Genomic DNA, 21,120 nt, shown 5'->3' with positions numbered 1-21,120 from the left:
TTCATTCATTCATTCATTCATTCATTCCTACAATGAAGAGAGCCTTTGCTCTTATTATTTGTCCAATGTTGTGTCATGCTCTGGAGATTCAAAAGTGAGTGAGGACAATGGGATGTCCACCTCCGTGGAGTGGCAGTTGGCAGTTCAGAGGAGCAGGCAAACACGTGACTCAATGCAATACAGCTTGACAAGGGACGTGATAGGGGTAGAAGAAAAGTCAGAGATTGTCAGAGCACATGGGGCTGTCTTAACCTGAACCCTGGAGGTGGTGACATGTCACCCAAGACTTAGACTAGGAGTGGCTGGCTGTGTGTCTAGGGGGGAGAAATGTTCCAGGCAGCAGGTGGGAAGGACCCGAGGTGAGAGAAAGCACTGTGCGTTTGGGGAACAAAAACTTTCCTTCTGGCCAAAACATGAAGCATTGGGGTGTGGGCGAGAGCTGAGGTTGGAGGGCTAAGAAGGTGGTCCGGTAAGGTCTAGATAGTTGTACTTAGGTACTTAGGTGGGACCGCTCAACCTGGGGGCAATAGGGAGCCCTGGAGTGTTGATCCAGAGGAGCTTCAGGATCAGATGCCATCACCGCATCCCAGATCAACGGAGAATCTTGTCACAGCCGTGTAGCAGGGAGCCGTGCCTCCTGCAATACAAGTTCCGTTTGGTCAGCCAAGTTCCCCAGCCCTAACGTGAGAACAATGCCAACAGGGCTTGGCTCGGGCATGGGGGCACCCTAGCCACTTCCCCAGGAGAGGAGTCCTGCAGTTTGGAAGGAGAAGGGAGCCTGCTCCTGCTTTGCATGTGGACTGGATGTGTGGGGAGGGTGGAGCCTGGGAGGCATAGATGGGAAACAAGGTGCAGCGCTGCTGAGAGGTGGGGTCTGTCGGGAAGGAGTCCGCCCCCTCCCACTGCTTGCTCTCTGGGGTCTTTCCTTCCAGCCATTGGTCCATGAAGCTGCCCTCTTCCCTGCAAGTCCTTCCCTACCTGATGGTCTCCTTGTGCCAACCACCCTCCCGCCCTTTGGCTTTCACGTTTGCAGCCTGCCTGCTCAAACCCACGAGGGGCCTTTTCAGAAATGCCTTTAACAGAGAGCTGTAAGTGCCTCCTGTTTACCTGAGCCTTCAGTACAGAAGGAAAGGAGAGAGAAACAGATGAGGCAGTAAGATGTACGGCTTCTACTTCATTCAACCACTCAAGCAAATCGAGCAACCCTTGGAGTTCCAGTAGATACAAGTAAAGCTGCTCCTGAGGCTCCAGGGTCTCAGTCATGGGAAATACAGGAGGCAGCCTCTGTGGTGCCCGACCGCTTCTCTTGTGGAAGTGGCAGGAAGGGGTGCATTCAGGCAGAGCCTCATTTCTGGCGAACAGAATGATCTGAAGAGAAGGCAGACAAGGGTAGCACTGTTTGCGAATGACAGTCCTTTGGGGGTTCCCACTAAATGCTCCTTTCTTTTGAAGACGATCAGCAGCTTCCTCCTATAACTCATCATCAACTCCCCCTGCCAAAAGCCCTTCTAGCTCCACCAAGGAAGAGAGATGGGTGTGCTTTACGTTTTCTTGGCTTGTTTTTTGTGCATTCTCTTTCATTGCAAGGCAGCACGAGGGAACTGTTACATTCCTGAATCAGGGATGGCCATGGCAAACTGACTCCATGCGTTTGAAATTGGTCGGTTTGCTTTGCCCTGTTGGGTGTGATATGGCCGCAGCCCTGGTGTGACTTGGAGGGAAGTTCTCTTGGCCTTTGAGAGGCAGCTGCAAATGCCCTGCCTTGTGCAGCCTCCTGGCATTGGGACAAACTGGATTGTAATTGCCAGAGGTCTGTCCTTTGTGAGATCCTCCCTGGGGTATCTCCGAGTCCCAACAGGCACTGCAAAATGAAATTCTGTTTTCAGGAAAAGGGGCATGCTGGACTCCACAGTGAGTGAAGAGAGAATTTTAACTGAGATCAGCTCTTCAGTTCCATCCCTGGCCAGGGAATCAGGAAACATCACAGCAGGGGCAGAAGGCCCCAGAGTGTATCTTATCCAAGGCTTTCATTGTCAAAACGTTTCCAGGGCCAGTCAGGGAATGTAGATGTGTGGAAGGATGGACCGAAGACCAAGGTGTGTGGCAGTGGGCTGCTATGGACCAGAAATCCCACGCCCAGGTTAAAAGCCTTCAGATTGAAAACAAATAAACAAACACGCTCTGTGCCGGCCAAATCAGCCCCTGTATCTGTCCTGCAGACTGGCAGTTTGCAGACCCTGATGCAGCATAACTCTGTCGTTTAATATTCAGGGAAACGGAGGTTCCTGACAGTAGCTAATGCTTATTGAATGTTTCCCCCGGGCCAGCACTTTTCTATAGGCTTTGCCTGGATCTGCTCAACCCATGAAGATCCCTGTTGTGCAGATGAGGAAAGTGATGCCCAGAGAAGTTAAGAGCTTGTCCAACGCCATGGAGCTAACAGGTGGGAGAGTGATATTCACAGGCAGTCCGATTCTGGCACCTGAGTTCTTAATGCCATGTTACACAGCAGCCCCACTGAAGCGGCCCTCAGAGGAGGGCAGCACTGAGTTCTCTGGGCAGGTGCCAGGACCCAGTGTAACAGCACCTGAATTGTACCCCATTGCCTCCTTAATTCCCTCCCACTTAAGAGGCAGCAGGTCAAAGTGTGGAGCCAAGCTTTGCAGCCAAGAGCAGCCCAGTTTCCATGATCAGCTGTTGGGCCTGGAGTCAGCTGGTATGAGCCTAGAATTCTGGGGGGAGTTAGTTTGTCCATGAGATCCAGAGGCCTGGATCTAGGCCCGGAGAGTTTTGGATGCACCCTAAAAGCCAATGTCCTCTTCTTCCTGCAGCGGGCTATAGAAGCCACTGCGCACTTTTCCAACAGCTCTCTCCTGGTGGATTATCTAGTGCTCCATAGCTGGGTGATTTATTCCCATTAGGCAGTCCACCATTGGGCACTGGCAGAGCTATCTGAAGTGTCTTGCCAGACCCTAAGAAGGTAATGGCATGAATAATTATCTTAGAAAACAAAAGGCAGGACCCGACTCTGGCCTGCCAATACATTGTGTTGCAGCTGTGAGCAGTGAGCAGTGTTCTTCTGATAGGGTCCAGGTGGGCTCCTGGAAAGCATGCTGGGGGATGCAGTAGTCGCTGCCAACAGCTGGAGAGAGCACCAGGTCAAGGCTGTGTGGCTTGTGGCCTCCTGGGCTGGTGTGGCTGGCACCTGGCCTTGCTAATGGCCCTTCAGGAGTTTGAGTCCAAGAGAAAACCAGCTGTAACCAAATGGTCCATGGCCTAGACGTAATACCTAATCAGAGCTGGTTTGGGGAGATCTCTTGGACATCTCAGAAAGGCAGGCCTGGAAAAGCTTTGTCACTGGGTAGACCAGTGTGCCTGTTTGGATCTATTATGTCCCTCAAAAAGAGCTGTGTTCTTGAATGCCATCTTGTGGGGGCAGATTTATTAGTCTTTTGATTAGGTTGGGAACTCTGATTGAAATATTTCCATGGAGGTGTGGAACCCACACCTTGATTAGCTCACTGGAGTATTTAAGAGAGCTAAGAGCCAACACAAACACTGATGCTGAGAGATGCTTAGAGTTGCGGACAGAAGGACATTTGGAGATGCGAAGCTAAGAGATAAAGCCCAGAGTTTGACCCAGAGAAGCTAAGAGAGGACCCACAGATGCTTAGAGAGAAACGGCTTGGGAGAAAGAAGCAAAGACTCAGAGGAGCTGAGAGAGGGGAGCTAAGACAAAATCACAGAGACATTTTGGAGAAAGCCATTATGAAACCCAACCTGGGAGCAAAGGACAAGCAGATGTCAGCAGTGTGCCTTCTCAGCTGACAAAGGTGTTCTAGATACAATTGGCTATTCTTCAGTGAAGGTATCTGTTCTGGTTTGCTAATGCTGCCAGAATGCAAAACACCAGAAATGGATTGGCTTTTATAAAAGGGGTTTATTTGGTTACACAGTTACAGTCTTAAGGCCATAAAGTGTCCAAGGTAACACATCAGCAATCGGGTACCCTCACTGGAGGATGGCCGATGGTGTCCAGAAAACCTCTGTTAACTGGGAAGGCACGTGGCTGGCATCTGCTCCAAAGTTCTGTTTCCAAAATGGCTTTCTCCCAGGACGTTCCTCTCTAGGCTGCAGTTCCTCAAAAATGTCACTCTTAGTTGCACTTGGGATATTTGTCCTCTCTCAGCATCTCCGGAGCACGAGTCTGCTTTCAATGGCCATCTTCAAACTGTCTCTCATCTGCAGCTCCTGTGCTTTCTTCAGAGTGTCCCTCTTGGCTGTAGCTCCTCTTCAAAATGTCACTCACAGCTGCACTGAGTTCCTTCTGCCCATCAGCTCATTTATATGGCTCCACTGATCAAGGCCCACCCTGAATGGGTGGGGCCACGCCTCCATGGAAATATCTCATCAGTGTTGTCACCTACAGTTGGGTGGGGCGCATCTCCATGGAAACACTCAAAGAATTTCAATCTAATTAACACTGATAGGTCTGCCCACACAAGATTCCATCAAAGATAGTGGTGTTTGGGGGCCATAATACATTCAAACTGGCACAGTATCCTCGTGTTGATTTTTTATTTTGGACGCTTTTATGGCCTCGGAACTGTAAATTTGTGATTTTAATTCCCCTTTATAAAAGCCAATCCATTTCTGGTATTTTGCATAATGGCAGCTCTAGCAAATCAGAAAAACCAGCAAGCTCAACCTGGCTCTGGCACTGACCAGCTTCTAAGTATTTCATGATTTCCTCATATGTGAGAAGGAAAGAATAACTTATCTCCAAGGGTGGTTGTCAAGATTGAACGAGCCAAACCATATAAAGCACTTGGCACAAAGTAGGGCCCCCCTTTCTCCATTCCCTGAACCTGAACCAGACTCATAAAGAACAGAACCTCACTGTCTCCTCCCAACTCACTTTTCTAACCTTTCCACCAGAGTCTGTATGCTTGTTAAAGTGATTTTTCTGCAAACTGATTCCGAACCACTAACACCTTGTAGCATCATGTTTAATTGCAACTGGTTTTGATATTGTTCAGTAACAGGTTCAAGTGTGCTCATATTTTCTCTCCAGCTTTTTGGCAAGGGAAGGGCCAGTATCTCAGTTTTCTTGCAACAAGAGTGCTGACTGCCCAGACCCGTAATAAACGACTCAGTCTGACAAGTATCGTCGTGGGCCCTGATTCCTGCCCCCGCTTTTTTGGCAGGTTTCTTGGTCACACGAGTCTGTCTCCTATGGGGTTGCCATCCCACCACTGAGGAACCCATAATAACCACTCCTTGTTTTCAACTTTGTCATAGCAAGTGACATCCTTTAATCTGCATGTCCTGAACCTCCAGAAATGCCCCCACTCCTTTCCTCTCCACACCTACTCCTTGCTTTTCTTACTGCTCTGGGGTCCTTCTGTGAATCCACTGCTTTTCAGACCCCACTCCCAGGTCCTGACCACATGTGCACATGCAGCATGCACACACCTCTGCACACACACATGCACCCCTGAGCTCCGCCTCCCAAAGCACACGTGACCCTGTTTTCCAGAGCCCCCCACCCCACTGCCCAGTATATGGGATGTGCCCACTGCTCACTGAACCCCCGTGATCATCTGGAGCACATCGGTAATTCATTTCACCACCATTTTTGCAATTCTACAGAAGTTCCCTTTAAACTATCCTCTAAGTATATTATGCATGTTGCCCCTCTGTCGTCTCCTTAGTGCTGCTTATTTTCCATTTCTGCTCCTTCCTAGTAAACTTGTCATCATTTCCAGCAGGCTTCTCTCTCACACAGACATCTGTGGCTTGAAATTACAGTTTCCTTTGCACAGAACATCTTTTATTCCTCTCCTGGATATGCTAACACCCTCTTTCTCCTTATGTCTCGATGTAAGCCTTGTCTTCCCTGCTAACATCTGTCTGCACCCCAACACCTACCCCTCACCTGCCAAGCTGTGGTAGGCCTAACTGCACCCCACAACACCCGGTGCTTAATTCTTGGAAAACATTTTGCATGACATTTATGATTGTCCATTTGCTTGTTAATCCTTCCCACTCGGCTCTGGGCTGTGACGTCACCGAGGATGGCGCAAAAGTGTCCGGGTTTTGTTAATCGAGCAGGGCTGAGGGTGAAGACAGCTTCTAGAAACTTCCACAAGTTACTAAATCTCCCTGAGTCATGGCTTCTTCAACACGTAAACGGGGCGATAACAATTTTGCGAAAGCATTATTCCAAGGCTAAATGAAGCAATACAAATGAAGGATGAGCACAGCCTGGAAGTTAGTATTATTACATCTTTCTTGTAGAATGTCTAGTGACTGCTGCAGAAGTTTACACGTCGCAGAGGTTCCGTCAGACATCTGAAAGGAAGGAGGAGAGGGAAGGAAGGATGGTGCAAGCAGAAACCGGCAGGGAGAGGAGAGACCCCGACTGTCTCTCTGGAGTGGAGGGAGATGCAGGCTGAGCCGGGAGGAGGGAAGGCACCTTCACAGCCTCCCAGAGGACTGCTGTGTGAGTCGCATTTATGACAGCCTCATCATGGATTAAGAACCCCAGCACTGATATATTAAAGGTTGATGGTGCATCCTGCCTTTGTATTGATTTGTGGCAGTAAATATTTGCTGGTGTTGTGAGCTGGGAGCCAGCCATGATCCTGGCACGGTGGTACTGCCGGCTGGCAGGGCTGCCTGCGTGAGGCCCCCACAGAGCAGGCAGGGACACCGGAGAGCGGGGAAGCAGACAGCGTGTGATGTTCAGTAGGTCTAGGAGGAGGCTGGGTCTTAAAGCTTCAAGACCCTGAGAAGGGGGTCTGGGGAGAACCAGGCTGATCCCTGGGGACCCCAGTCATCTTCTTTCTGGGCTGGCTCTGATTCGCATAGCTCAGGGGTACAGCTGTTCGCTTCAAACACCTCAAGCCTTTGCTCTGCCTTCCTCTCTGTAGACAGCTCTGCCCACAAGCTGTCCTGAGAGGGTACTGGTCAACCCAAGATGAAGACTTTTCCCAACAGATTATGCAACCTATGTGTTTGAAAGGCAAGAGGAAGGCTAATCCATTCACATATTGTTCATGCATCCTACCCTATTTATTAGAGTGTCTGCTATGTACCCCGGACTGTTATGGGTGGGGTGGCAAATTAGTCATAGTTTGGCTAGGACTTTCCCAGTTTTAGCATGGAAAGTCCTGAATCCCAGGAAAACCCTCAGACATGAGCAAACCAGGATGGTTTGTTACTCTAATTGTAGTCATTGGTGATATAGCAATAAACAAAACAACCATGCCCCATCCTTGGTTGAGAACTGACATTCAACAGCCCTATACAGCAGATTTGGTATGTTTCTTTGTGTTTATCATATACTTTATGGCAGTGATATTTTATGTAGGGTTGTCAGCAGAGGCCTCACAGAGAAGGTGACATTTGATCAGACACTCAAGAAACTGAGGGAGTGAGTACTATGAAGAGTACACCCGGCCAAGGGAAAGAGCAGCTAGAAAAATCCCCAAGGTGTGAAGGCAAGGAGGGCAGTGTGGTGAGATCAGAGGCAGTGGGTCCAAATCACGTGGGAGCTTTCAGGCCATATAAGGGTTTTGTATTTTCCTCTGAGAGATGAGAAGCCATTGAAGGGTTTTAAGCAATAATGTGACACGATGTGACTTAGATTTGAAAGGATCACTCTGCTTTCCACTGAGAGAATAGACTATAGGAGTTAAAGAAAGAAAAAGGGAGACCATTAGGGAGAGTATTTCAATATCCAGGTAAGACAGAGTGGTTTGTGGTGAAGGTGGTGAGAAGTGATCTGATTCTGGATATCTGTTGATGATAAAAGAGATCAGGTATGCTGAAATTGTATGTGAGGTATGCAAGAGAGAAGTTAGAAGTGATTCCAAGGCTTTGGGCCCCAGCATCTCAAAGATAAGGTGGTCTAGATGCATAGTTCAAGAGTTTGGATTTGAACATGTTCAGCTTGGAGATCTATTAGACATTCAAACAGAGCTGTCAGGTGTGCATTTCCCTGGAGTTGATGGGGCAGGTAAGAGCAGGGACCTTCCATTTGGGACTCATCGTATAGAAATGGCATCTAAAGCCAATTGACTAGAGGAGAGTATAGCGAAAAAGGGTGCAACCAGAGGAGAGAAAAGATCTGTGAACTGAGCCTGGGATACGCCAATATTCAGATTCTGGGAAGAGAAGTAACTAGAAAAGGAGATTGGGAGAAAAACTAAGAAAAGATGATGCCTTGGAAAGCAAGTAAAGGAAGGGCCCCAAAAAGGATGGCATGATCATGTTTGTCAGATGCTACGTCTGAGGCTAAAGTGAGGACTGAGAACTGGCCAATGTACTTGGGAGGTCATTCGTGACTATGGCAAGAGCCACTTCAGTTATGGAATGATATCTGATTAAAGTAGGCTCATGAGAAATGGGGAGAGAATAAGTGGACATGGTAAGTCTCTTAGAGAAGAATTGGGATGGTGGTTGGATGGGGATGTGATCTCTAAGAAATATCTTTTTTTTCTGTTAAGACAGAAGATATATGTGTTTTCATGCTGATGAAATGATGCATAAAGAGAAGCAATTTCTTGATGTAGGAGATAGAGGTGACAATTTAAAGAGCAATGTACTCGAGAAAGCAAGAAAGCCTGTGATCCAGGAGACAAGCAGAGCGTTAGACATAAATAGGTGCAAGGACAGTTCTGCCATTTTAAAAGGAGGGAAGGTAGGTATTTGGTGGTTTTAGAGAAGGGAGTTTTCTGGATAAGCAACACTATCCACTGACTGCATCTACATTCTTAGGAAATAAGAAGCAGGGTCATTGGCTGAGAGTCATCTAAGGGAGTAGAAGAGCAAATGAACTAGGGAAATTTAGAAGTCTACCAGGTGGCATTAAGGGTCCACTTGAGGTTAGTGGCCATGATTCTTAAGCTGGACCAGTTCCCATGATATCTGTGACCTGGATTGACCCCCAGCCACACACAGCTATCCAGTTATAACACAGAAAGGGTAGGCAGTTGCTATAAACCAGAGTTGATTCTTTTAGGAAACCCTGACTTAGCACTGGTGTCAGCCAGACCATACGTGGGATGATGGGGATCCAGAGGTGGACACAGAGTCCACACCCCAAAGGAACTCACTGTCAAGTTGGGGAGACAGACACATGTACACGGGGGTAAACATTAGGATTGGGCTGAGCTCAGACACATGGACGGGGCCTGGATCTGTGGCTCGCAGAGGCTTCCTACTGGGGATGTCTTCTTCCCTGTGGGTCATAGTCACATGAAGAAGGCAGGGCATGGCAGGCCATGCAGACATCAGCCTGACTGAAGGCTTGGAGGCCTGGGAGAGCAGGACAGTCATCAGGCTGGCACCCCCAGAGGAGGATAGCGTGGGGAAAGGCTGGCGGAAGTGGCAACTGGAGTGCAGAAGGCTTTGCAGGCTGACCCCTTTTTGCCAATGACCTCACATGGCCCCGGATTTGACTTAGTGATGGGTGCAGTGTTGACCTCCTGCTACCCACCATACCTGTGTTTGGCCCCTGGCACCCAGTGATCTGACCCAGCCAAGGGTATGTGTATAGCGCCATCCTTCAAGGCTTAATACCAAACCTTGCTCAGATCCAGGATCTAGCCTGAGTTTGGCAACCCAGAAATAAATGTTGGAAATGCCCTCCTTTCAGGCAGTGCACATCTGGCTACCCCAGCTGCTTTGGATCCAGGAGGGGGGTGCCAAGGTGAAGACAAGCACAGCAGCCTTGGCAAGGGCACCTCAGTCCTGACCACCCTGGGCTCTGTGGTGGCCTCATATCTAGGGTTAATCACATTTGTCTTGCTCTGAGGTATGAAGATACAACTGTCACAGCCCCTTCAGAGCCTTCCCTTACAGATGCAGGGTGGGTGTTCCAGTTTGCTAATGCTGCCATTATGCAAAATACCAGAAATGGATTGGTTTTTTAAAAGGGAGTTTATTTGGTTATAAATTTATAGTCCTAAGGCCATTGAAAGTGTCCAAACTAAGGCATCAACAAGATGATACCTTCACTGAAGAAAGGCTGATGGCATCTGGAACATTTCTATCAGATGGAAGGCATGTGGCTGGCGTCTGCTGATGCTGGGTTGCATTTCAAAATGGCATTCTCCAAAATGTCTGTGGGCTTGTCTCTCTTAGCCTTTTCAGCTCCTGTGCATCTATCTGGGGGTCTTCTCTTAGTTTCTCCAGAGCAGACTCTGGGCTAGCATCACTTAGCATCTCCAAACATCCTTCTGTCTACATCTCCGAGTATCAGCTTTCAATAGCCTTCTCCAAAATGTCTCTCTCTTATAGGACTCCAGTTATTTAATTAAGACATACCCTAAATGGGCAGGGCCCGTATCTCCACGGAGATAATTTAATCAAAGGTCTAGCCCACAGTTGATTGAGTCGTATCTCCATGGAAATACTCAATCAAGAGATTAATGTCTGCTCTCACAAGATTGCATTAAAGAATATGGCTTTTGGGGGGACATACATATCCAAACTGGCACAGCAGTGAGACACTTTGTTGGGGCAGTGGAATGGCCTCCTGCCTCCAAGGGGATCTTGGCTGCACTGGGCAATTGGCCCAGGCAGAGTCGGCAGAAATGGAGGAGAGAAGGGGGCTCAGAACTAAATTCCCAGGGCCCAGAACTGACAGTTCGGCAGCAGAGGGATTTTAAAAATTATTCACCTTGCATTTTTTGTTTACAATGCAAGAAGAATCCAAATTTTACAGAAAGACATTTGTAAAAAGTGGAAGTCGCACAAGTGTGCACTGCTTATTCCTGTAAACTGTTGTTCCTATATTTATTTATATTTATTAATGGGTATTTTTTATAAGAATGGAAATAGAATATATACAAATGCTTTCTTTGATTGTTGTTCTCAGTGGTATATTTTGGGCATCTTTTAATTTTGACAGTCATCGAAGAAATGGGATTTGGAGAGAAAATGAGGTGGAGGGAAGGGGAGGAGGGAGACAACAAACAACAGCTGGATTCCCAGTACACGCTGCCCTCCATGGTGTGCGGGCCACACAGCTCGCATCCTAGTGGCCCACTGAGTGCCTTATATGGGTTGAATTGTTTCCCCTAAAAAGACATGTTCAAGTTCTAACACTGTGATTGTGAATGTTGACCCTATTTGGAAGTAGGGGCTTTGAAGATATACTTAAGATGAGGCCACACTGGATTAGGATGGGCCCTAATCCAAAATGACCAGTGTCCTCATAAGAAGAGGGAATTCAGACAGATGGACACCAAGGAGAAAGCACATGAAAATGGAGGAGATGGAGATTGGAGTGATGCATCTACACACCAAGGAGCACCAAGTCTTGGTGGCAAACACCAAAAGCTAGGAGGAGGCAAGGAAGGATTCGCCTCTACAGGTTTCAGAGGGAGCCTGGCCCTGCTGCCGCCCTGATTTTGGATGTCTGGCTTCAAGAACCGCGAGACAATCCATTTCTGTTATTTTGAGCCTCCCAGTTTGTGGGGTTTTGTCATGGCAGCCCTGAGAAACCAAGACAGATGGCACCAACCTGACTGTTTTCTTGTGGTGGGGTTGGCATCTGCGGTCACTTGATGACCACTCAGAACTGTGTCCTTATTAGGCTGTGGCACACCTGGAGCTCTGTGTGAACATCCAGTGTCACCTTCCCCAGGCTTCCCAGAAGGTCTGGCATCAGCCCTTCTCCCTCCCCTTACCTCCTTGCAGTCCAGAGCCAGGAAAGGAGTGGGGCAACTAAGCCCCTGCTGTCAACTCCAGTGGCTAAAGCACCCACCCTGGCTCCCTTGTATAAACGTTTGCAGTATTTCCTGTAACTTTTTTTTACTATCACTGAGCACATTACTTCAGGGTCAGCAGACTATTACCCCTGCAGGCCAAATCTGTCTTGCCCTTGTTTTCCTACATCCTGCAAGCTGTGACCATGCTTTTTTTTTTAAACTTCTTTTTCAAGCATCTTTAGAGTATAAAAAATAAAAAATCAGAACAGAAAACAAGGAAGAATATGCAACAGAGGTGGCACGGGGCCCTGGGTGCTGGTCATGTACTAGCTGGCCCTTTCCAGAAAGTTTGCATAACTGTGTGTCTTTGTTGTTGCTGTTTATGTGTGTGTTTCCTCCCCAGCCCCATCTCCACGATGGAAACTCCACAACAGTGGGGACTTGCCACTATTCAGTCCGTGTCCCTAATGCTTGACCCAGGCAGATGGTCAGGAAATATGTTGTTATTTTTTGAATGAATGAATGAATGAAGGTTGAGAACGCTTTGGAATGGCCCAGCCCCTTCACTTGAGGTCCTGTCCTCCTTGAAGAACTCAGGACTCAGGAGTAGAGAATGGAAAATGTGCCAAAGCCTCCAGGTGGGAGGACACTGCCTGGGAGAAGGCCCAAGAGAGGAGAGGGGCCCAGTGGGGGAGCCTTGGGGAAGGAAGGCAGGGGGTTGGCAGGGAAGGAGAGGTCATTGGGGCCAAAGATTTGGTCAGCAGCCTGTGGAAACCTAACCAGGTTAGTGCAGCATCCTTTGTTGTAGAGTAGACACAAGAGATGGCAGTGTGAGATTTCTGGGATAATAGTAAAGGCACCTTTGGGCTGTAGTTAAGAGCTTCAAATTATGACGATGAGCATCTCATCCTCCCATGCCTTTTGGGCCACTTCAATTTCTTTGTTTCCTCCTTAAAGAAGAATAACAGGGCTTTGGGATTTAGATATATTGGGCCCAGAATTATGGCATCCCAGCAGTTGTTGAAATGTTTCGCATGTACTGTATATTGATTCTGCTCTTGTTCCAAGTGTATTTATCGTCATTGCCAATGTAAATATTTCTGTAACATGCAAAGATGTATTTACAAATCCTGTATTATTGATTCTGCTCATGCCAAAAATACATTTATCTCTCTGTTAATGAAAATGTATCTAGGAAATAGTAAGACTGATTTGTGGAGAAAGGTGTGGGAGGAAGGGAGTTGGGGACTGGCTAGGTAAGCTGCTGGGGCCACAGCCGAAGGAGACATTGTGGGACTTTTGTTAATTGGAGGAAGCTGGTCTCAGAGGCAAGGGGATGCTTACAAGGTCCTTTGGCAAGATGGTCTGATGAGCTCCCAGGAGTCAGCTATGCTCCTGGCTTCAGCAATCCAGGGTAGGAGATGCAAAGAAGCAGCTCCCATGCTCCATTCCCACTTCCAGGAGGACCCACCAGATGAGTAAAAGGTATTGTTGCAAAGTAAGCTTGGAGGGGAGGCAAGGCTTTGTCTTGGAAGGGCTCCAACACTAAATGTTCTCAAAAAGGAGGAAAGGCGACAAGCAGTGGACCACAGAGAGAGGAGGACAGCCTCCACTCAGCAGCGCACATATTTGTACTGTGATCCGTAATTAGCAAGTTCAGACCCCAGTGGGCAGTTTGAGGTCCACGATTTTGAAGACACCCTCCAAGGGCAGATATCCTGGCCCACGTGCTCACAACCTTCCCGGGGAGCTACCATCAAGACCCACAAAACGATGGCCCACCCTTGTCTGCTAGTGGGTTTTGGTGTCTCCATGCTCCTCGTGGGTTCCAGCTTCTCCAGGTCAGCACCTGAGTCTAGAGCGTGTAGCGTTCACCAGGCAGCAGCCTGATCACTGAGAGGCAAGTCTGAACGTGCCTTGACATGAGATGCAAGTGACCAGCTACACACTACAGAGGCCTCAGAGAAGCAGATACAGAGACAGGTTCTGATTCTGTGGACCTTTCTGATCATACCTCCCATGTCTCCTTCCCATGGCCCCTACAGCAAAAAAGCCAGCATTTCTTAAATACTGAATTATGTGCCCAGTCTGATGCTAACTGCTTTATATGTCTGGGATCTTTAGTCTTCAGCAACCCTGTGGGATAGGCAGTATTGTCTCCATTTTACAGTTAGGAAAACTGAGACCTGAGACATTAAATGTCTTGCCTCAATCAGTGGTTTTGAAGCATGAGCATCAGAATCACCTGGAGGGCTGTGAAAACACAGATTGCCAGGCCCCACTGCCAGAGTTTGATTCACTTAGGTCTGGGGTAGGGCCTGAGAGCTTGCATTTCTCATAAGGTCCCAGGTTCTGCTGCTGCTGCAGCTCCAAGCGCCACACTTGGAAGTCTGCTGATCTAAGCCAAACAGCTACGGAGTTTCAGAGGTGGGATTCACACCCAGAACTGTCTAATTTCAAACCTTTGCCCTTTTTGACCAATATACTGAATTCCCCCTGCTGTGTGCCCCACACATGTTGTGGCCACACATCAGTGCCTTCACAGGTCTTATTTTCTCTCCCTGGAACACTCCACCACCTGGTTTGCCATCCAGCTACTTCCACCCATCCTTCAAGGCTCAGCTTAATGTGTCTTCTTCTAGAAAGCCTTTAGTTAACCCAGCATATGGGTCAGCTGTTCCTTCTCTGTGCTTCCAGACTCTTCCATGCAAACTTTTATTTTTATCCCTCTCACATTGTTTTGTGATTTTTGGTTTACTTTCTGAGAACCCCTTTGAGTGTGCCCCATATTTGTTCATTGCTCTGCGTGCCACTGTGTCTGACCTGGAAAGCACTCAGAAGATCTTGGTGGAGTAAATGGTTGAATGACTTTGGTCTGTTGCATGGTGCACCTTAAGTTTGTTGAGATCCCACACATGATGGGCACATCTCCTATGTCTTGGTGTTGGATGAGTCTGTAAACTTTCTTGGTATTGTTGCCAAAGAGACCAATTTGAGTAAGGTGCTAAATTACATGTGCTATGAGTGCTGCCTGCTTCTGGCTAAGCTTCCCTAACTTGTTTGGATGGGCATCCTATCTGGCCTCAGCATCTGTCTTTGACTGACAGCCAGTGTTGACTTGGCAGCCTAGTTGACTGGCTGTCCCTGTCCTCCGTTATTCCTCCACGTGTGTCCCTCCCAGAACTGTGCACGCGGACACAGAACGACTGGCCCAGGGAGAGGGCTGCTTTGGTGTGTGAATATTTGAACACTCCAGCTCAAGCCTTCTTCCATTTGCCCTGAAATATGATGGCAGTGCTTACCGTGTGCCGGCTGAATTAGCAAACTTGGAAACCTGTGCTGAAAGAGGGAGCGTACATCGGAAACGGGAGAAGTCCGTCACACCGATGCATGGCCATGAGAGGAGATAGACCAAGGCCACGGGGCATGAGCCGTGAGGCTGGCGCAAGGAAGATGGCTGTGGCCTTTTGGGGTGGGAACGATGAGTTACACTGGCACAGAAATGGACGTGAAGCCATAAACACTTCGGGCTGCCTGCTTGTCATCCAGAGATACTCCCTGAGCCTCTGGCCATGGGCACTGTTGTGAATAAATACCAGGAGAAGAGAGGCAATCTCCATTTCAAATGTGAGGATGAAACAGTAGTCCCAAGCTCCCTGGCAGTTACACATTCATTCTGTACTCAGGGAAACGGCAGTAATTTAGAACAGTTCAGTATTTAGGCTCAACTGTGTAATTCATCCTGATGTTTCCCATTCATCAAAGCCCTGTGTTTGTTTGTATTAGCATGAGAAAAATAAAAAAAAATGCTTAAAAAAGATCACCCCCCCACACCCCCCTCTTTCCAAGACAGGCAAATTACGATCGAGTTACAATCCTCGGGGCCCTTCAAGCAAAGGAACATCTTGCTTCAATTAGGTATAAATAATGAACAATAATTAGAAAGACTTCTTCATCGAGTTTGCTATTTTATGTTTCCTTTCATCTGTAATATATTGAATCAGATCTAGAGCCATGTTGCTGGGCCACGTAGCAGAAACCGACTGCACGTGGGCGTGTGGGTCTCCAAACAGGAGAAACCTGCCTTTGCAGCTCTTCCACGTGCAGCTGGGGCCCGGGCTGTGCAAAGATGGGGCTGCTTCGGCCCCAGTCCTCCCAGTCCTCCCAGTCCAGTGGGGATCGCAGATGAATAACGATTGCCCAGAGTAATCGCTGCTGGCTACTGGGCAATGCCTTTGTCTAATTGCCACCGTAAGTGCTGAACACATAGCACCTCATTTAGTCTTCACAACAACCCTGGGATATGGGCTCTGCTGCTCTCCTCATTTAAAAAAAAAGATTTGGGAACCAAGGCAGGGAGAGGTAGAGTAACTTGCCCAGGCCCCACTGATGGTGGACCTGGGAGTTAGGGCAGGTGGTTTGACTTAGAGCAGGTGGGTTGACTCGGAGCCCGTGCTTGCCCTCACTGGGAGTGCTGCCCTTGGAGAACACCTGAGATTGTGCTGGGGCAGAAGCTGCCGTGCACAGTGTAGAGACGACACCACAGGCCGGGGCCTGGTGGGGAAGGCTTCCCAGGGGGAGAGGCAGCAGCAGGACCTTGTAGACGTGTATCAGATGGGCCTTCGTTTTCTGGGGCTGCTGTAACAAAGAGTGGCTTAAAGCAGCAGCAGTGTGTTGTCTCACCATTTTGGGGGCTAGATGTCCAGAATGACGGCGTGGACAGGGCCATGCTCCCCTGCCCATCCAGGGGTCCCTGCGCCTGCCTCTCTCCCAGCCTCTGCTGGTGGCGGCAACCCTTAGGCTTCCCTCTCTGCTTCTGTCCTCATGCGGCATGCCTCTCTCTGTCCGTCTGTGCCCAGATGTCCTCTGTGTATAAGAAAGTCGGTCACATTGGATTAAGGCCCACTCTACTCCAATAAGAACTCGTTTTAATTTGCCTAATTTTGCCTATAATGATCCTATTTCCAAATAAGGTTACATTTTGAGGTCCCAGAGGTCAAGAATTCAGTTTCTCCTTTGGGGGGATGCAGTTCAATCCCTAAGAAGATGAATGAGTAAGATAAAGGGATTCAGGCAGAGGGAGCACCCTGGCCTGGTGCCATCGATGGGGTGTGTATGGGATTTCTCGCTCAAGATTGGCTATGGTGCTGAGTGTGGGGTGGGATCTCCACCTGCCATGAGACCAGGAAGTGGAGGTTTGTCTAAATGATACTAAAAACACTGGGGATTCAGCAAGCGGTGGACTTAATGATTTGCATTGATAAAGAGGAGAGACAAAACATTCCAGAAGCCAAGGAAATAAAGACCATGAGGTTGGAGCCTGGCTCAGCACTTTTTTTGTTTTTGTTTTTTCCCCAATTCTTTCCTGTGTGACATTCTCTGTGCACACTGAGCCAGGTATGGCTTATCCTCGGGCAAAGAAGAACTGTGCACCGATTGGTCCTTCATGGTCTGACTAAATTCCCCCTCCACAAGAAGGCTGTCCTCCGCTGTCCCCGCTCACACATCTGCTCTTGGGCTGATGGGCCTCCCTGGCACGTTCCTTCTCTCCACTGTGCTCCTGGCTGGTGCCATCTGCCTCTCCTTCACGTACAACAGAGATCACAAACCAAAGCCTTTCCCCACGCTTTCTTTGAACGTCACTCTGGTGGACCATGCAGCATCTTTATTTTAAATACTTGCCAAAATTTAAAAATCAGGAGGTTTCTTTATTTTCCTAAAAAATAAATTGGAGGGAAGGAGCCTACTTGAAAGGCAACAATTGACTGGTACTCCAGAATGGTGGCAAGAGTTGGAGGGGATGTGCGTCTACACGAGTCAAAGTCTCCGAGGGCATCTGCCCCACCTAGTACTGAGAGTCAGGGGCCAGTGCGCATCACCACGTGCTTGCTAACCTGTTTCTATTCCCTGCCCGGCTCCTACGGGCATTTGCATTGGAGACCATCTGTGCGTGGTCCCTCTCGGTGGCCCGAGCGATTTTACATGGTGTTTCTCTTTTGTGGGTTTGTTTCTCATACTACACCCTAACCTCCGTGAGGGCAAGAAACATGTCTCATTCATCCCTGTATCCCTCCCTCAAGCTCAGCTCAGGACCTGCCTTTGGGTACTTGGTGCCCTTACAGAATTAATCCAAAAGGATGACACATAGTGGGGAAGAGTGAGGTGTTGGCAAGGAGAGCTTGGGGTTGAGGGACCCTTCTGCTGGGGTTGGGTGTGAAGGTGCACAGTGGGCCCCAGCAGGGCTCACCAACAGCCAGTTCCCATCTCTGCCGCGTTCAGTGTGCTGCATGCACCAATGCCTCGCTGCCTTTCTGCCTTCCAGAACATTCCAGGACCTGTCGAAACAAGTGGAGATGTCCTACGGCACTGTCAGGGATTCTGCTGTGTACGAGTACTTTCGGGCCAAGGGCACCAACCCGCTGGAGCAGGACAGCACGTTCGCTGAGCTCTGGAGGACCATCAGCAAGAATGGAGGGGCTGATAACTGCGTGTCTAGTCCTTCAGAGGGTATCAGGAAGGTAGGTGGGAGCCCGCCACGGGGCCCATGCGTGCCGTAATAGGGTAGTGGAGTGGGTGCCGTTGTCCCCGAGGTGGGAAACCCCTCTCCTGCAGGGTGGTCCATCCTGGGCCGGGTTACCTAAGGCTTCTCAGAGACGTGCGGGGTCACGTGGCGATGCAGGCTTTGTTTTAGGTCGATGCCCCATTCTGGGCAGCAGAAGCAGAAGGCGGCTTGTTAGGTAACTTCTAAGTTTCCAAAGTGGAGCTGGTAATGAGAAGCAGGCAGGATAAGCCCGAGACAGGGCCTGAGCTCTTCTGGGCCCATAGGATGGCTGGAGAGAGGGGCCTGCCCCTCTCCAGTGTCTTGCTTTGACCAGGCAGCCATCACACATACAACAAACTGGCTTGGGTTTAACAACAGGAATTTATTGACTCGCGGTGTTGAGGCTAGAAGTCCAAAATCAAGACATCGGCGAGGCTTGCTTTCTTCCCAAAGACCGCAGCATTTTGGTTCTTGGCTTTCCTGTCACATAGTGACATCTCCTTTCTCTTCTGGGTCCCAGCTGGCTCCCAGCTTCTCCCTGTGGCCTTCTCTTTGTAAGGACCTCCAGTAATCAAGATTAAGACCCACCTTGCTTCTGTTGGCCAATCCTTAAATAAAAACAACATTTTCAAGGGGGCCTGTTTTCAGTGGGTTCACAGCCACAGGCCTGTGGATAAGATTATGAACATGGCTAAATTGGGGAACCTACCAACCTACCACGCCAGGTGGGGAACCTGGGAGCCAGAGCAGAGGGTGAAGGGAAGGGTGGGGAAGGTGAAGGAGGAGCATCAGAAGGGGATGGACACGGGAGCAGCCTGGGGGTCAGGATGGGGATCAAGGTGGAGGGGAAGGGCCAGCCCAGTGGACCCGGCACATCCTGGTGGGCAGGCTGTGGAGAGGAGGTGTGCTTGGGAGATGGTGGCAAACACTGCACCAGGGATGGAGGCTGTACTGGGGAAACCGAGGGAGGGCAGGTGGAGAGACCCGGGACCAAAGAGAGGAAGGGCAGAGAAGGGCCATCACATCCTCTAGCAGCGTGTTAGACATTGCTCGTTCATTTCAGTTAATTCACCACTGCGACCCGAATTACTATCTGTGAGCCCATTTTACAGATGAGGATCAGAGGCTCCAGGTCACACCCTACTTAGGTTCTGACCACTGGGCGCCTTGAGTTCCAGACTGGGGTGTTTGGTGATGATCCTCCATGTGCTGGGGAGCCCTTGAAGGTAGTGAGGAAGGATATAAATAGTGGGATGAAGACAGGTGTTAGAAAGATAGCACCAGTGATGATGTCTTTCTGTCCACGGACCCTCCCATATGCAGGGGCTACTGTCCCTGGGGTCATTAGCAAATGGTGCAAGGAAGCTGGGCAGCCCCACTGCCTCCCTGCAGGCCAGCCACCCACCTACTGCAAGGCCTCCTCCCAACTGTCCCCCACCCCTGGCCACTTGGCGATGGCCTGACCTGACTGCAGAGGCCAGCCTGGGGCAAGCCTCAGACCACCAGGGCCCGTCGCTCCTGTGCTTCACAACAAAACAGGTCCTCCACCTTCTGGGCCATACTTCCCAAGAGGGCTCCTGGTGGCCCAGGGAGGGAGGCAGGGTCCCGAGTCCCGCATGGGACGTGGAGGGGCCAGGCACCTGGCTGCTGAGCAATCTGTGGGGAGGGGCCCCCGGGATTGCCTCCTGGCACAGCAATTAGCTCAGGACGCTGTTTCCTCGCCATTTAGCCTCGTCATACAGCAGAAAGCTCCTGGGCTCTGGAGCCCGACACCTCTGGGTGTGAATCCCAGTCACACAACTCGCAAAGTGTATAAACTTGAACAAGTCACTTGCTCTCTCTGGCACCTCTCAGAGTTGAGAAAGGCTGAGCAACTTCGTGTTTGGGGGTTTCACTAGATACTTAAAATATTTGAAAATACATATTATGGTAGATTTTGAATGTTTGCATTTAAGAAATTCTTACCTCTGCAAAAATAATAGAATATAATATAACTGCATCATTCACATGCTTTATTAACACTTCAATTCTCAGTGCACTACAGATGACAGCATTGTCACCTCAAGCTGCAGAGTCTTCTTTCATTGAGGGTAGCTAAGCTGTGTGGCTGTAGGTGACCTCATTTGGACATCATGACTAAAGAGTGATTTAATGCCTTTTATGAATGTAGGATCTGGGCGAAATGGCTTTCCCTGCTTGCTTTATCTGTCAGAGAGAGCCGACACTCCCAGCCACAAGATTCTTATGAAGATTCATGGCAACAATGCTACAAAAAACTCCTCTTAAAAACGAAAAGCTAGCTACATTTGACTTTATTAAACTTCTATTCATTGTAAGACATTGGAAAGAAAATAAGAAGGCAGGTCACACGCTGGGATGAGATATTTACAACACATATAACCAGTATAGGATTAATATGAAGAACATTTACAGATCAATAAGAAAAGCTCAAGCAATTTAATAGAAAAATGGGCAAAAGACTGGCACAGGCCTTTTACAAAGATACAATGCATACAGTCAATAAGCAGAGGAAAAGGTGTTCAGTATCATTAGGGGTTGGGAAATGCAAATCAAAACCATAAAGATATGTCACTTTACACCAATTAGACTGGCAAAAAATGAGAGGTGGTGGAATGGGCGTGGATTAACAGGTGGTAATTGCTGGTGGAATCAGTACAACCACTTTGGAAAGGAGTTTTTCGTTGTCTTATAAAATTGCACATTCACATACCCTAAGACCAAGCAATTCTGTCCTCGAGTACGCACCCAAGATAAAATTCCCCATGCACTCCAGGAGACAAGAGAGGCCACAGTTGTTTAGAGAGCCAGCCCCCTGGAAGCAATCCAAATAACCAT

The 21,120-nt window shown here is 48.9% G+C and overlaps 1 protein-coding gene across 1 annotated transcript in view; it reads left to right on the top strand.

Annotated features, from left to right (window-relative positions):
* Positions 1–21,120, top strand: part of GRID1 (glutamate ionotropic receptor delta type subunit 1) — a 737,595-nt gene that overhangs the window by 674,272 nt on the left and 42,203 nt on the right. The window contains exon 13 of the mRNA XM_037804973.1: positions 18,046–18,241. Within this exon, the coding sequence (XP_037660901.1) occupies positions 18,046–18,241 (196 nt within the window). The remainder of the gene's footprint in view (positions 1–18,045; positions 18,242–21,120) is intronic.

The sequence above is a fragment of the Choloepus didactylus genome, chromosome 15 (genome assembly GCF_015220235.1).
Source record: "Choloepus didactylus isolate mChoDid1 chromosome 15, mChoDid1.pri, whole genome shotgun sequence".
Taxonomy (NCBI): domain Eukaryota; kingdom Metazoa; phylum Chordata; class Mammalia; order Pilosa; family Megalonychidae; genus Choloepus; species Choloepus didactylus.
The sequence above is the reverse complement of the archived record's forward strand: the minus strand, read 5'-3'. Positions and strand labels throughout refer to the sequence as shown.